Genomic DNA, 13,712 nt, shown 5'->3' on the forward strand with positions numbered 1-13,712 from the left:
GACCTAGTCAGACACCGCGAACTCAGCGGTGGGGCGCTCAGGAACAATCCCCCTAGGAACGCGAAATCCCATAGGACTTCTGACGAGCACAGACACGCAACAGAAGTCCCCCCCTGAGGGGGCTGCTTGCAGTGGACAAGGTTGTTGTAAATGCTCAATGGCATGTTCATGGATACGGTAATATCGCATCAATAATACGGTAATTAATGTATATGGTAACAATGGTAACATCATATCGATAAATGAAAAAGAAGTAAAAATCACAGAAAATGTCATTTATTCTATCTCTACATCTTCTACAATGAAAGAGGAGGACTTCAGAGTACTGTTAGTAGTGGATGAGTACACTCTGCATGCTTAAAATGTTTTGAAATGAAGTTTTATTCCAGGTGTCCCGAGTAGCCCCGTTCGACGGGGCTACTCGGGACACTCATTTTTTGCTTCTGGCACCTTACAAATACCGTCAAATGGAGTAAAAAGGGACGGGCAAGGTAAATAGAAACGGGCATCCCATATTTCGTAGAAATGTTATAGCAGCTAAACTAATCAAAATATTGCAAAACTAAAAATAGTGGTGTAAACTTCAAAATTTTGACTACGGTATCTATTATGTATAAAGCTAGTCAAGAAATCAAGCATATACTATCTTTTAAAAATCGTTGAAAATAGTGTGAAAAGTGCGATTTTGGAAAAGTACCGAGCTGCTAAGGTCTGGAGCAAAAAAATATTTGCCATATTGTTCCCGTGTATGCTGCGGGGGGATTAACTTGTAACCCACTTAAGTGAAGCTGAATTAGTCTAATAATGGTGTAAGTAAAGAGTTGCCAGAAGAGTTCTGCTTTATTATGGGATTTTAAAATACAACTGACATGCCGATGAATGTACAGAGACAATATTGCCTATAGTGCTTTAGGTCTATGGGACTTGGTGCTTGGTAACTAGTGATATGGAATAGGGAGCACAGGATGGGCAATGGCACATAAGGTCCTCAGACAGCTGAAAGATATAAAAATTACAAATGAAATATACTGAGCATAATGTGGCTATGATACAAAACAGGTTACAATCGATCATGCCTAAGTTTAGAGATTACCTTGAAGCAATCATGCTACAACTGAATAATGAACAAACATTTAGGAAATTAAAGACTGATAATTTAGCATAGTAAGTTAGATTGCAAGAGTTATTGGTGCAAAAATCATAATTAATAAACACAAAGCAAACAACATTGGAAGTAGATTTGACACAATAATGCAAGTTATTATATAGGTAAAGTTATAGTTAGTTATATAGGTAAAACAAGGACCGCATCACCATTATGTCTATGAACACTTGCAACAAAGTTTACTAAATTTTGGTAGGGTTGTGCTCAATTAATACAGATAAATAATGCAACGGTTAAAAAGATGTGAAAAATGCAGTATTACGGAAGACATACATATATATATACATTATTAGGAACAGCTTCACTCACCCAACAGTATTGCAGAATTAACTTGATGCATTTAACTGTCTTGGCAGCATTTTAGTTACTGAATTAAACTTGGCTTGAATGGAATTTAATTATTACCTCTGTTCTGAAACGATATGAAACAAAAGGATGCATTGAGTATGAAAAGTGGTTAATGACACAGATGGGTTGAGTGGAGAAAAGCAATAATGCCTTCTGGCAACAATATTCAAAGATTTTACTTGCATAAATTTGCACCCAGGTGTTGGCTTGAAAACGTAATTGACAGAACTTGCCCATCTCATTAAAAAAAAATGGCAGCCATTTCCGTGTGACAGGGTAAAAAGGGACACCCCCCGAGGTAATTAGGGACACCCTTAAAAATGCATTTACAGTAGAACCTCAGCTAGCAAAGGCTCCAGTTAACAAAAAATTAATTAACAACAAAGAATTTTGATTACATTTACCTCATTTGGTGAAAAAAATTCACTCATCAAAAAATTAGTGCATCATCGGTCGTCACAAAATTGTACATAGAATGCTATATATAGAATTGTGCACCGGGCATCATGGACTGAAAAGTAATTGACCTAAACTATGATTTATTTCTTCAAAACATATGATGGTTGTCACTAGAACATTATTTTCTGTTTCAGGTATGTTTTTCACGATCTTTTTTGTTATAGTAAAATCACTAGACTCAATTAAAATTGTGCGAAATTACTAACCATCCTGTAAGCTTACAGACACAGAAGAGATGCTACATGGCTGCTGATATGAAGCTTGCAGTGGACAAGGTCATTGTCAATGCTCAATGGCATGTCCATGGATACAGTAATGTCATATCAATAAAGAAAAACAAGTAAAAATCACAGAAAATGTCATTTATTTTACATCTACATCATCTACAATGAAAGAGGAGGACTTCAGAGTACTGTTAGTAGTTATTTCTTGTGTCCCTTTTTACTCCATTTCCAGATTAATTCAGGGTTCATTTATATTGCATCTAGAACCTTACAAATAGCATATAGAATTTTTTTGGAGATGCCATATGATAGCCCTTGCAAAGACCTTTAAAATGAGCCCAAACTTGTTTCTGAAATGTTTCATGGTAAGAAGTTATCAACAAAAAATGCTCAAAACCGTCCCTTATTACCCCGTTTGACGGTAGCATATGGAATTTTTTTGGAGAAGCCATGTGATAGCCGTTGCAAAGAGCTTTGAAATGAGGCTAAACTTGTTTATAAAATGTTTTATGATAAGAAGTTACGAATGAAAAACAATCGAAATCGTCCCGAGTAGCCCTGGTTGATGGTATGTACAAACATTTACTGATAACATTCAATAATTAAAATTTAGGACTGAGATGCGTGGCAAGAGTATTCCTTTTACTCACCTATTTAAAGAGCCAAGAAAAGCATTATCAGCAGTTCAGCAACAGGTCAGTCTTGATATCAGCATAGCCAGAAAGCAGGTTCATTTATTGCAGCAGGTTAGTCAGCAAAAGGCACTAGGTCAAAAAAGCAAATCTGCCTTGGTCAATAACAACCCATGAAGAAGATGACTTGGCACAAAAATGACTAACTGGCTTTAGTATTCCACTGATCTGAATCAATCTAACATTCAAACACTGGGGACAAAAAGAGAGAATTAATTGAAAACACTTGATAAAGTTATTTATTGTTCTTTTCCATACTTTGGCCCTGCGTCTGAAGCTATGTCAAGAGAATTAAAAGTCTTATTCAATAGATACTTCCCAAATGTCAATTTCCATATTGTGCTGGTAAACAATTTAGATATAAAGATATGCTCCCTGTTCATATATGATCATCCCTGGTTTATCAATATTGTTGTGCACGATGTGCATGTGCGTCCTTTGGGATGACGTCATGCAATATTTATTCCAGGGTCTCTGAGCATAAGGGCAGGAGTTGTAGAACCGGACAGTTGCTATCGCCCCCCCCTCATTCGGCTGTACACGCTCACGCCAAGCAGTGTGATGTCCCTGATCTGACAGTGACTTTAGGGTGTTAGCTTCCACCTCTGGGACTTCCGATTTGCGCATGTTAGAATCATTGTACATCATTAAACTTAGGCCCAGTTTGAATTCAGCTGTTAGCTCCTATCCCCTAGAAATTGTTAATAGATAGTTTTTTTGCTCCTTCTAATACTTGTATATTTAAGTTTCAATTTCATTCTGTGCTTTCAATGTATTTATTTGTGACTTGTGATTTGTGATTCTAGATTCTACGAACTGACAATTGAGCTGGTTTTCAAAACATTTTCTATAAGATATGAATTTTTGTGGATTTTTCTTTGCTTTTAAATTCTTGATGAAATTTTCTTAATAGATTAATCCTAGATTTAATTGAAATAAGCTACTTTTCAGATATGTTTTTAAGACTAATTTTCAGCTGTGCTAGTCACAGTAGGGCTGCCAGTCATTTTGCATCAGATGTTATGACCAATCATTGTGTTGGTTTATTTATTAAAAGCACAAAGTCTAAAGTGAGTGGATATTTATAACATATTTGAACTGTTCTTGCGTATTTTGTGTGACTTGGTAGCTTCTGTGTTTTTTGCCATTTACAGAGTTATTCTCAATGACAATTGTAAAAGAAGTTTTAATTATTGCAAGACATCTAAATGCATTAAATCTTGAAAGGGAATAATTGATTAAAGTGCAAATCTTTTTATTTTTCAGATAATTTATTCAGGTCGCACTTTAGTCAGTATGGCTGTGCCGAAGGGAGTTATTGGTAATTGGGATTTGACCAAATGTACCCCGGCACAAATAGAGGAAGATACAAAAAATCTCATTGCTGACTTAACAAAAATTGCAGACCAAGTTGGTTCTGTCCCTTTGGACAAGGCTGACTATGAAAAAATTGCAAAGGTAAATAAATTGCATTGTATGTATGGTTAATTCAACCCTTTGTTGCATGGAAAATAGCAGATTGAGTATTTACTTGATACTTGAGAGGTGCTTTGATAGCAAGTGCTGTGAAGTGCATTGTTGAGTTGTAAACAATGCATGTTCATTGCTTGTCTGCTAGGAAAAGTTTAGAATTGCAGCCATGAAGTATTGATATATAAAAATTTCTGTGAAATTGCAATATTTAAAAACTATTCAAACAGTATTAAGACTTTGCATTGCAATATTTTTCCTACTATATTACACCATCATATACATGCTAAAAAAAATGTGTTGCTCTATGCCATTTTTACAAATCTTCTTTGGTAAATGATATATATTTTCTTTCTTCTTTTACTTAGCAATTTATTCTCTGGAAAACTAGTGAATGACATTAATGCTGTTGATTTAATCATACCTTCTAGTAATGGTTGACATTTATCATTTAATTTTGATATTCTAATAAGTAAAAATGATCTATCAAATTAGATTGCCATTTATTCTAACAGAAATGATAAAAAATAACAAAATTCTATCAATGGGAATAAATAAATCTTATTTGTTGGATTATTGATTATGTACGTGCATGCATCTTGCATACTTGTTCTCTAATAACATTTCATCTCATTCCATTATAAAGCCTTTAGAGGAACTACAACGTGTGTTTAGGACGCGTGGAGCCGTACTGGACATGCCTCAGCACTGTGTTGCTGACAAGTTGGTCAGAGATGCATCTTCAAAAGCAGAGGAAAAAATGGAAGAATTTGATGTTGCTCTCAAGTAAGTGTATATCAGTTTGTAAACTGTACTCTTTCCTATACACATATTCAATTATCAGAATAATTTAAGGGCAGTTTAGTTCATGATGTTTGAACAGCTTTGATTGATCTCATTTAACCACCTATTACAAAGTTTTTCTACAGACTGCAAAATACTTGCTTGAAAATAAAAATTAATAGCATTATCATGTTATCTTGTCAAATTGTAATTTAATTTAAGAATTATGTTTATTCAATGCAACTCTTTCTTTATTCATTGCAGTTTTTATTTTAGCTTCACTGCCAATCATTTCCATAGGATTTTCACAAGAGTAGAGTATACTATATCTTAATAAATGCTCATTAAATTTTCTCTGAACAGCATGAGGAGCGATATATTTGAGCGGCTCCTGCAGGTGCAAAAAAGTGATCTGGCAAGTCTTCGGGCTGAACAGAAACGATTCGTTGAGAAACTCATTGTTAAAGGGAAAAGATATGGTGAGTGATGCCAAATTTCATAATCCCTTGAAGAGTAATCATGAATGTTATTCATGCAATGTTTACTTATCACTTTTCTCATGCCTGATTACCATATGGGAGCAATTACGCTGCTTTCTTTGTATGTGCTCCTTTTCCTTGAATTTTGGTTACAAAGTACTAGTAGCTGAAGGGACTGAAATTCCAAAAATCGAAAGGTATCAAACTGAATCTCATTTTATGAAACCATCAATTCAGCATTTTGTAAATCTTCATTTCATTTAATGTGTTCTAATGGTTGATTGTCAAAAATAGAAGAATTTCTTTTGTATTTTCTTCCTTGCATTTGCAGGATTGCATTTATCACCTGAAATTCAGACTAAAATCAAGGAGCTTAAAACTAAGGAGTCTGAACTGAGTATAAAATTCAGTTCAAATCTAAATGAGGATGACACTAAGTTGTACTTCAAGAAGGAGGACCTTGTTGGACTGCCTGAAGATCTTATCAAAGAGTTTCCAGAGGTAAGCTATCTTATCAATCAACTCTATTGGCCATTGGTTCATTAAACAGGATTCAGGGAATAAATTGGATTTTCAAAGAGATGAGTCCTCATCGGAATTCTCCTACATTCCCTAATATTATGATAATTTTATTTTTGAATGCTTGGCAGTTTATGGTGGAAGTTTTCCAAGTAAATTCCATCATTTAAAATTCAATGCCTTTCTTCTGAAGTAAATTTAAGTGTACCTTCATTTTGCCTCCTAGTGCTTGGATTACTACTACTGCATGCACATACTTTGCTTGTATTTGCTGGTGCTTTTTGAAAGTTATCCATTCTTTACATTTCTTTTCAGCATTCTTTGTGCCAAACATTTCAAACTGAATGAAAAACTACTTTTTTCATAAGTAAATGATAAAATTTAAATAATATTTAAATTTCATTTAAGCATTCAAAGAACTACTTGAGTGAATGTTATTTTACGTTTTTACTTGGTCCTCCTAGTAGATAAGATGGATATATGTCAACTTTATTAGTAAGCAAATAAGTGGAAGGGTACATAATGAAAAGATTGATGTGAACATAAGATTTAAACAGATAGTACCAGTATATCAACATCTACTAGTACAGGTGAAGATGAAAATTAAAACACAAACTCAGTTGAAATCCTTGAAGAAAGATGGTTTATAAAGCAGTTCTGAAGAAAAAGATGGCAATTTAAAACATGGGTTGGTGAAAGTTGAAGTTGTACTTACAAACTCAGAGTTATACTTCTGTAGTCTAGTAGCACACTAACTCCTACATTAAAATATAATCTCCTTAGCGCGTTATAAACAGTGAAATAATATATGAACCTTATTTTTTAACATTTTTGAAGCATCCTCATCTATTTTTGACCAATTTCTGGCTTGCATTGATGAATAATTTATTTTTTAACTGATATCAGGGTGAAGATGGACTGCTGGAGGTCACCATCAAATACAATCACCTATTCCCTGTGATGAAGAAGTGTAGATTGCCTGAGACTCGCAAAGCCATGATCACCGCTGCTAATCAGAAGTATGGTTGTCTTCTGCATCTATTCTTTTATGGTGTCATGATATCTCTCACTTGAAATGAAGTAGGCCTCAGTTTGATTATAATTATCCTTTTTTTATCTTGACCAAGCATTATGTAAGTAATTGTAACCTTGTCTGTATTAGCTAATGAAGACTGATGAATTTGGTTTGAATTTGCATCTACCAATGTCCTTGTATATATTTATATTATATTCTAGGTGCATGTCAAACAACACGCCGCTGCTGGAAGAGCTTGTGAGAATTCGCCATGAGGCAGCACAGCTTCTTGGCTTCCCAACACACGCAGCCTTCATACTCAGTGACCGCATGGCCAAGACCACTGAAGCTGTGGCTGACTTCCTCACAGATCTGCATGCCAAACTGGAACCGCTTGCTCTCAAGGAGAGAGATGTGATGCTTCAACTCAAACAAGAAGAGGTACCTAAACTTAATTTGTGTAAAACTGCTTTTCTAAATGAAGAAAAGAGATGCTTCAACTCAAACAAGAAGAGGTACCTGAACTTAATTTGTGTGAAAATGTAGTTTTGTAATACTGAAGTCGTAATTTTGGCAATACTGCTTCTCTAAATGAAGAAAAGAGATGCTTCAACTCAAACAAGAAGAGGTACCTGAACTTAATTTTTGTAAAAAAATAGTTTTGTATTAATAAAGTTGTAATTTTGACAATACTGCTTCTCTAAATGAAGAAAAGATAGCTGTCTCTAGAACCCTTGAATTGCAGTTCACTGAGCTCGGTATGAAGTTTGAGGGAGAGCTGGAGCTCTGGGACATGCGCTACTACATGGACATGGTCGAGAAGAAGAAATATGCCGTCGATCACACCATTGTAAGAAGCAACTTTAATTTGACCCTATTTATGTTCAATGTTTTTTCTATGCTTTGAAAAACTACTGCATTGGTCTTTAAATGGGAAAAAACTTCCGTCAATGCCACTTTCTTCTCTCCCCACAGCACTGATGTCACCAGCCTTCAAAAGAATCAATCTATTTTTTTAAATAAAACTGAACCACAAGTTTCTAGCGTGATTGACGAAGCTCCTTAGTATTATGTGGTAATCCAACTTAACAAATCGTAATTCTGGCCAGTATTATACAGTTTTTATTGACGAGCGGCGAGTTAAGTACAGTTTCTGCCGAGTGGCATCTTATGCAGCATTGACGATAGTTAATAAAGTATCAAAACCTTCTCTGATTACCATTTTGGTTTCATGCCAAATTCATTTGCGCTGTCATTGTGTTTTATCACCCAGTTGATACTTCGGATAAAAACTGTGACTGCATGAATGAAATATTTAACATGGAAACTCAAATCCCTATCTACATTTGAGTTTACAAAATATTCTCCTTCTCTATTTTTTAAATTGAAAATTACCCTTCATTGCATTGATTAATGAATGATCTTTTTGTCAGCTGCGCGAATACTTCCCGCTCGAGCGCGTGCTGAGTGGCATGTTTGAGATCTACCAGAAGCTGCTGAGCGTCTCGTTCACCAAGGTTGATGACGCTGCTGTCTGGCATCAGGACGTCTCTATGGTGGGTGGCAAATCTTTTTTATAATAGATTGCAATTTTTTAATTTAAATAACCTCATGAAAATAAGGAAAATGGTTCAGAATATCATTCAAAATATTTGTGATAAACCAGGAATATAAATTTTATATAATATATATGTGAGCTGGTATTTATATAAGCTGGTGGCTCATCTAAGGAAAAAATCAAATCCCCTGTTATTGTATGCTAAGTTGTATATATTGTTCAACATTTGGTATTATTTGAACTTCCGTGATCACTTGAATTGAAAAAAATTGAATAATTTAAGTTATTTTTCTTCTGGATTTGCTATTCTTCTGGATTTAATTGTTTTCCTATACATTGCTATGTGAGTGATAATGATTTCTTGCTCCCTGTTGTCCAGTATTCAGTGAGTGACGCTGAAACAGCAGACTTGCTCGGTTACTTTTTCTTAGACCTGCACCCTCGCCCTGGGAAGTACAGCCATGCCGCCGTCTTCCCGCTCCAGCCAACTTGTCGGCCCGAGCCCAACTCTGAACGCCAGGTCTGGCTTGCTAGCACCTCTCATGATGTCTCATTAATTCTGTCAATAATCATGTCATTAATCCTGTCATTAATAGTGTCGTTAATCGTGTCATTAATCGTGTCATTAAACTTGCTAGCACCTTGCATGATGTCTCAATAATTCTGTCAATAATCATGTCATTAATCGGGTCATTAAGCATGTCTTTAATCATGTTATTAATCATGTCAGGAATCATGCCATTAATCATGTCATTAATCATGGCATTAATCATGTCATTAATCCTGCCATTAATCGTGTCATTAATCGCGTCATCAATCGTGTCATTAATCTTGTCATTAATCTTGTCAATAATCATCTCACTAATCATTGTATAATAACATCTTGTGCATTTTTGCCCCATTGATAATCGTGATAGTTTTGTGTAACATAGGGCTGGTTGGATTAGAGCTTTGAAAATTTCTGCCTTTACTGTAACTGTTTAAAATTATCACGAGATCACAAGTTGTTCTGATATAATAATGGTAAGTTCACCAGTACCTATTCATGAATAAATAATGCAAAGTTTCTTAGTACACTGTCTATATGGTATAACTTTGCTTTGTTGATAAATATCATTTATCTAGATTGAAGATGATTTCGCTTGTTAACTTGAATGAGAAATCTTGCCGTAGCTCACGTTTGCCGAACCCAGTAACGTTATGTGGGTACTTTGTATTGATCTTCATTCTTTATTGCTGCATCAGCCTACATGATCATAAACCAGAAACTTCATTGATGCTCCCAGGTCTCAGTATGCGCCATGCTGTGCAACTTCAGCAAACCGAGTGCCGAGAAGCCGGCGCTGCTGGAGCACTCCGAGGTCGAGACTTTATTCCACGAGTTTGGCCACGTGATGCACAACGTATGCAGTCGTGTTGACATCGCCATGTTCTGCGGCACCGCTGTAGCTCGTGACTTCGTCGAGGCTCCGTCACAGATGCTCGAAAATTGGGTTTGGCACAAGGAGCCTCTTGCGCTCATGAGCGCCCATTACAAGGTTATTTACTGCTTCCTGTTGGAGGGCTTATCTCTCTGTTGTATGGGAGGATCCTTCGATGTTTGATATTCTATTGTCTTCTCACGAGCTTATGAGCTGATGGCGATACTGAGCTTCAAATGTCTTGCTTAAACGTCTTTGACTAACCAAAGCATTTGTGTTTAGTTTACTTGCAATAATGTTCTCTACATCTAACAGTTCATTTCTCCTTACGATGTTAGGGAATAACAATTCCCAAGTTCAACTGAAACCATGATACTTATATATTGACGGGTATCAATTTAATGTTAAACTAATATGTTTTGAAGTTTTTTCTTTCATATACTTGAAATACTCAGGTAGTTTCGCTCTACCTTTCTTGAAATTCTGGCAATAAAATCCGAGTGTGTCACTAAACATCCTATTTATCCCCACTGCATCGCATGGATAGTCTTGAGCCTTTATTAAGATCCTCTACCAGCACCTAAAAATAACTAAAAACGTCTTGTTGTTTTGATTTTCATCTTATTACAAATTGATTTAATGTGTTGAGCAGACAGGAGAAGCAATTCCTGACGAGCTACTGCAGAAGTTGGCCACCTCCCGTAAAGCTAACGCCGGGCTCGTTAACATGAGGCAGATTGCCCTCGCTACATTCGACCAGGAAATCCATTCACGAGAGGTTCGTCTTGCTCCACTACTGGCATTTGATATGGAAATTTTTCTCTGTTGCGCAATTCACGTAAATTTGTATTTCCACGTCTATTTGTATATGTAAATTTAAATTACTAAGCAACTCATAGAGGGCTTTTGAAATGATTTGGCCGAGAGAGATATAATGTGACGGTTATACCAATGTTTTGTGTGATTAATGCGCTGAAATGAGTTGTATCAATTTATCATACGTTGAATAACCTTATAGCAAGTACACTCATGTAATATAGTACAGTCTTCAAATGAATCCAAAAATACTTGACCACAGACATGCTCAGTGGAACTTGTTGAAAACCTGCATGCTTAATTTGATACCATCATTTTACTGCGTGGATTGTTTTTTTCTAATAATTCCCTACAATTTGAACCTATTTTGTAATTTACTTGAATCTACCTTACAGAGTGTAGACACGGCAGCTCTGTTCGCTGAATTACACAAGAAAATTACTGGATTTGCTGTTGTTCCAAACACCAACATGCCTGCTAGCTTCGGTCATGTCGGAGGAGGCTACGACGCTCAGTATTATGGATATCTCGTAAGTGCATATGCATGTATAATGATCCTGTGTACCAGTACCTAACCCTGTGTGCCAGTATCTAACCCTGTGTGCCAGTAACTAACCCTGTGTGCCAGTAACTAACCCTGTATACCAGTATTATGAGCCGAAACGTCTGTAACGATTCTAGCGGTCCTTGAATATTTGAAATTATATTAAAAATTGAATTTATATAAAAATTCAGCTGGAACCCTATATTGTTCTCCTTAGTACCCTTCTACATATATTTTTTGACATTGATTCCCATCGCTACTAGTAACTTGACTCAGTATTATTACATCTTTTGCACCTTCCCTTCTATAATTTATTCCTGTTTTTTTTCTTTAGCGCCTCTGATTATCATTTTTTATGTAAATTGCATTAAATTAGTGAATAAGATGTTTAGATTGCATTTCAGTGTTTAAATTAAAATTTAGTTTGTTCATTACATCCCACAACATGATACCGCACTCTATGAAGCTCTTGATCTTTGTATTCAATTTAGCTTAATTCATCATGATCCTGTGGCTGCTTCATTACTTACCCTACGACGATTGATTATGCATACGTAAAATGATTGATTATGTTGTGTATGGTTGATTATTCATACGCCTTTTGTGTACATTGCAGTGGTCCGAGGTGTTCAGCATGGACATGTTCGACACCAAGTTCGCTGGTAAGGTGCTGGATGCGAGCGTCGGCAAGCAGTACCGTCGCCTGATCCTGGAGCGCGGTAACACCGTCGATGCCATGGACATGCTGGTAGAGTTTCTCGGCAGGCAGCCCAACAACGCAGCTTTTCTCAAGAGCAAGGGACTCTGATGATGCTGCATTGCCAGTTCGTGCTATTAACAAATTACCAGCTGGGCAGGATTATCATAACTTCGTAACTTTTTATACTTGTGCACAAAAAGACACGTGCACACCCTAGTTTGATGATATTGCTCATGATATTGCCAGTGAAGTTGTGAGTGCAGACCTGTGATTTTCGTGTAGTTCTTTTCATTATTTATATAATTTTGGGGTTTTAAGTTGAAAGAATAGTTTTTGTGTGTATCTCTCGTTAGCCAGCGTTCAGTTTTTTGATTTGGTCCACCGTGAATCGTTATAAAAGTTGGCAGTTGTGTCTTGTGAACGCATTGTTACTGCTTACTTTTGGTAATAATTGCAGATATATTAGGAAATGGTGTCCATGAAACTGTCGAATATTTCGATGCTGCCTTGAAATTGAAATTTGATTCACTCGGCTGGTGTGCAGCTTTTCAGTTCATGAAATTGTTTGCCGTTAGTGAAATTATATGCCATTTGAAGAAGATCGGCTCGAATTATGAATATCTTCATTTGCATCTCGATAAGCAGAAGTATCTGTAAGCTAATCCAGATACTCGGTAAGCTAATATCTACATAAGTGGCAAGTTTGGCCTGATGATTTAGCTCACATTTCCTTTTTTTTTTGTGGGAGTACATGCCTAATTGAAATAAGAGTGTGTTTCAGGATCGCAATCAAGATCTCTACGGTCTCATCTTTGGTCTTCATTGTGGTGTACGATATTTTGATTATTTCATTGTGATGAGTTTTAGGAAATTTTCCATGCTGTTATTTAACGAATAATGCTTTAATTGCCAACTAGAATGCAAATTTCTCCATGTTCCCAGCTATTTCAAAAGCTCTTATCTCTGGTGCAAGTCAAGTAACAACGTAGAAGTGCGTCATTCATTCAATGGATTAGAAAACAAATGATTCCCATTCTTTCTGTAAATTTTTGAGTGTTATTTGTGCATCTTCGTTTCAATTGACTTAATATAAGGACCACGTGTGTGGATATGTGTGATTTGGGTTAACTCTAAGCTAGTATGATTCTTGAAAAGGTAGCTACAATTTGACACGATCGTTATGTTCCAAGTACACGATCGTTATGTTCAATTGTATCAATCCTTATTGATATATATCATTAGGGCTTGATTTTTTCCATTAATTCGATGCAAGGATGCGTCAAACTGCAAGCTACCAAGAGCGTATATGAAGTTCATCGTGTTCTGGATTCATAAAATTCTGACAGCAGCGGGTGGATTTTTGTCGTGTTATCATATTTTTCTTGCCTTGTCCCATAGAAGTAGTATAGGTACAACCAAAGCACCAATTTCGTATGCATTAACTTGCAGAGGAGTTACGACTTACCATAACCCTCACGCAAGTCCTTATGTTCTGGCGTGTTATTCTATTGTTCATTAT

At 36.0% G+C, this 13,712-nt stretch overlaps 1 protein-coding gene across 2 annotated transcripts; it reads left to right on the forward strand.

The window, feature by feature from the left end:
- The first annotated feature begins 3,907 nt into the window (after positions 1–3,907).
- LOC108669727 (thimet oligopeptidase) lies at positions 3,908–13,358 on the forward strand. Of its 2 annotated transcripts, XM_018157132.2 has the most exons (14): positions 3,908–3,958; positions 4,155–4,346; positions 5,005–5,144; positions 5,505–5,620; positions 5,952–6,121; positions 7,046–7,158; positions 7,376–7,595; positions 7,900–8,004; positions 8,588–8,710; positions 9,092–9,232; positions 9,999–10,250; positions 10,786–10,911; positions 11,345–11,479; positions 12,110–13,358. In XM_018157132.2, exons 1-14 carry the CDS (start codon positions 3,911–3,913, stop codon positions 12,299–12,301), a joined length of 2,073 nt encoding a protein of 690 aa, XP_018012621.1. In that variant the 5' UTR covers positions 3,908–3,910; the 3' UTR covers positions 12,302–13,358. The 2 variants fall into 2 exon arrangements, with proteins under 2 accessions (XP_018012621.1, XP_018012622.1); XM_018157133.2 differs by lacking the exon at positions 3,908–3,958 and having other exon boundaries at positions 4,098–4,346.
- The last annotated feature ends 354 nt before the right edge of the window (positions 13,359–13,712 follow it).

This window comes from Hyalella azteca, unplaced genomic scaffold (genome assembly GCF_000764305.2).
Source record: "Hyalella azteca isolate HAZT.00-mixed unplaced genomic scaffold, Hazt_2.0.2 contig8117, whole genome shotgun sequence".
NCBI classification, from domain to species: Eukaryota; Metazoa; Arthropoda; class Malacostraca; order Amphipoda; family Hyalellidae; genus Hyalella; species Hyalella azteca.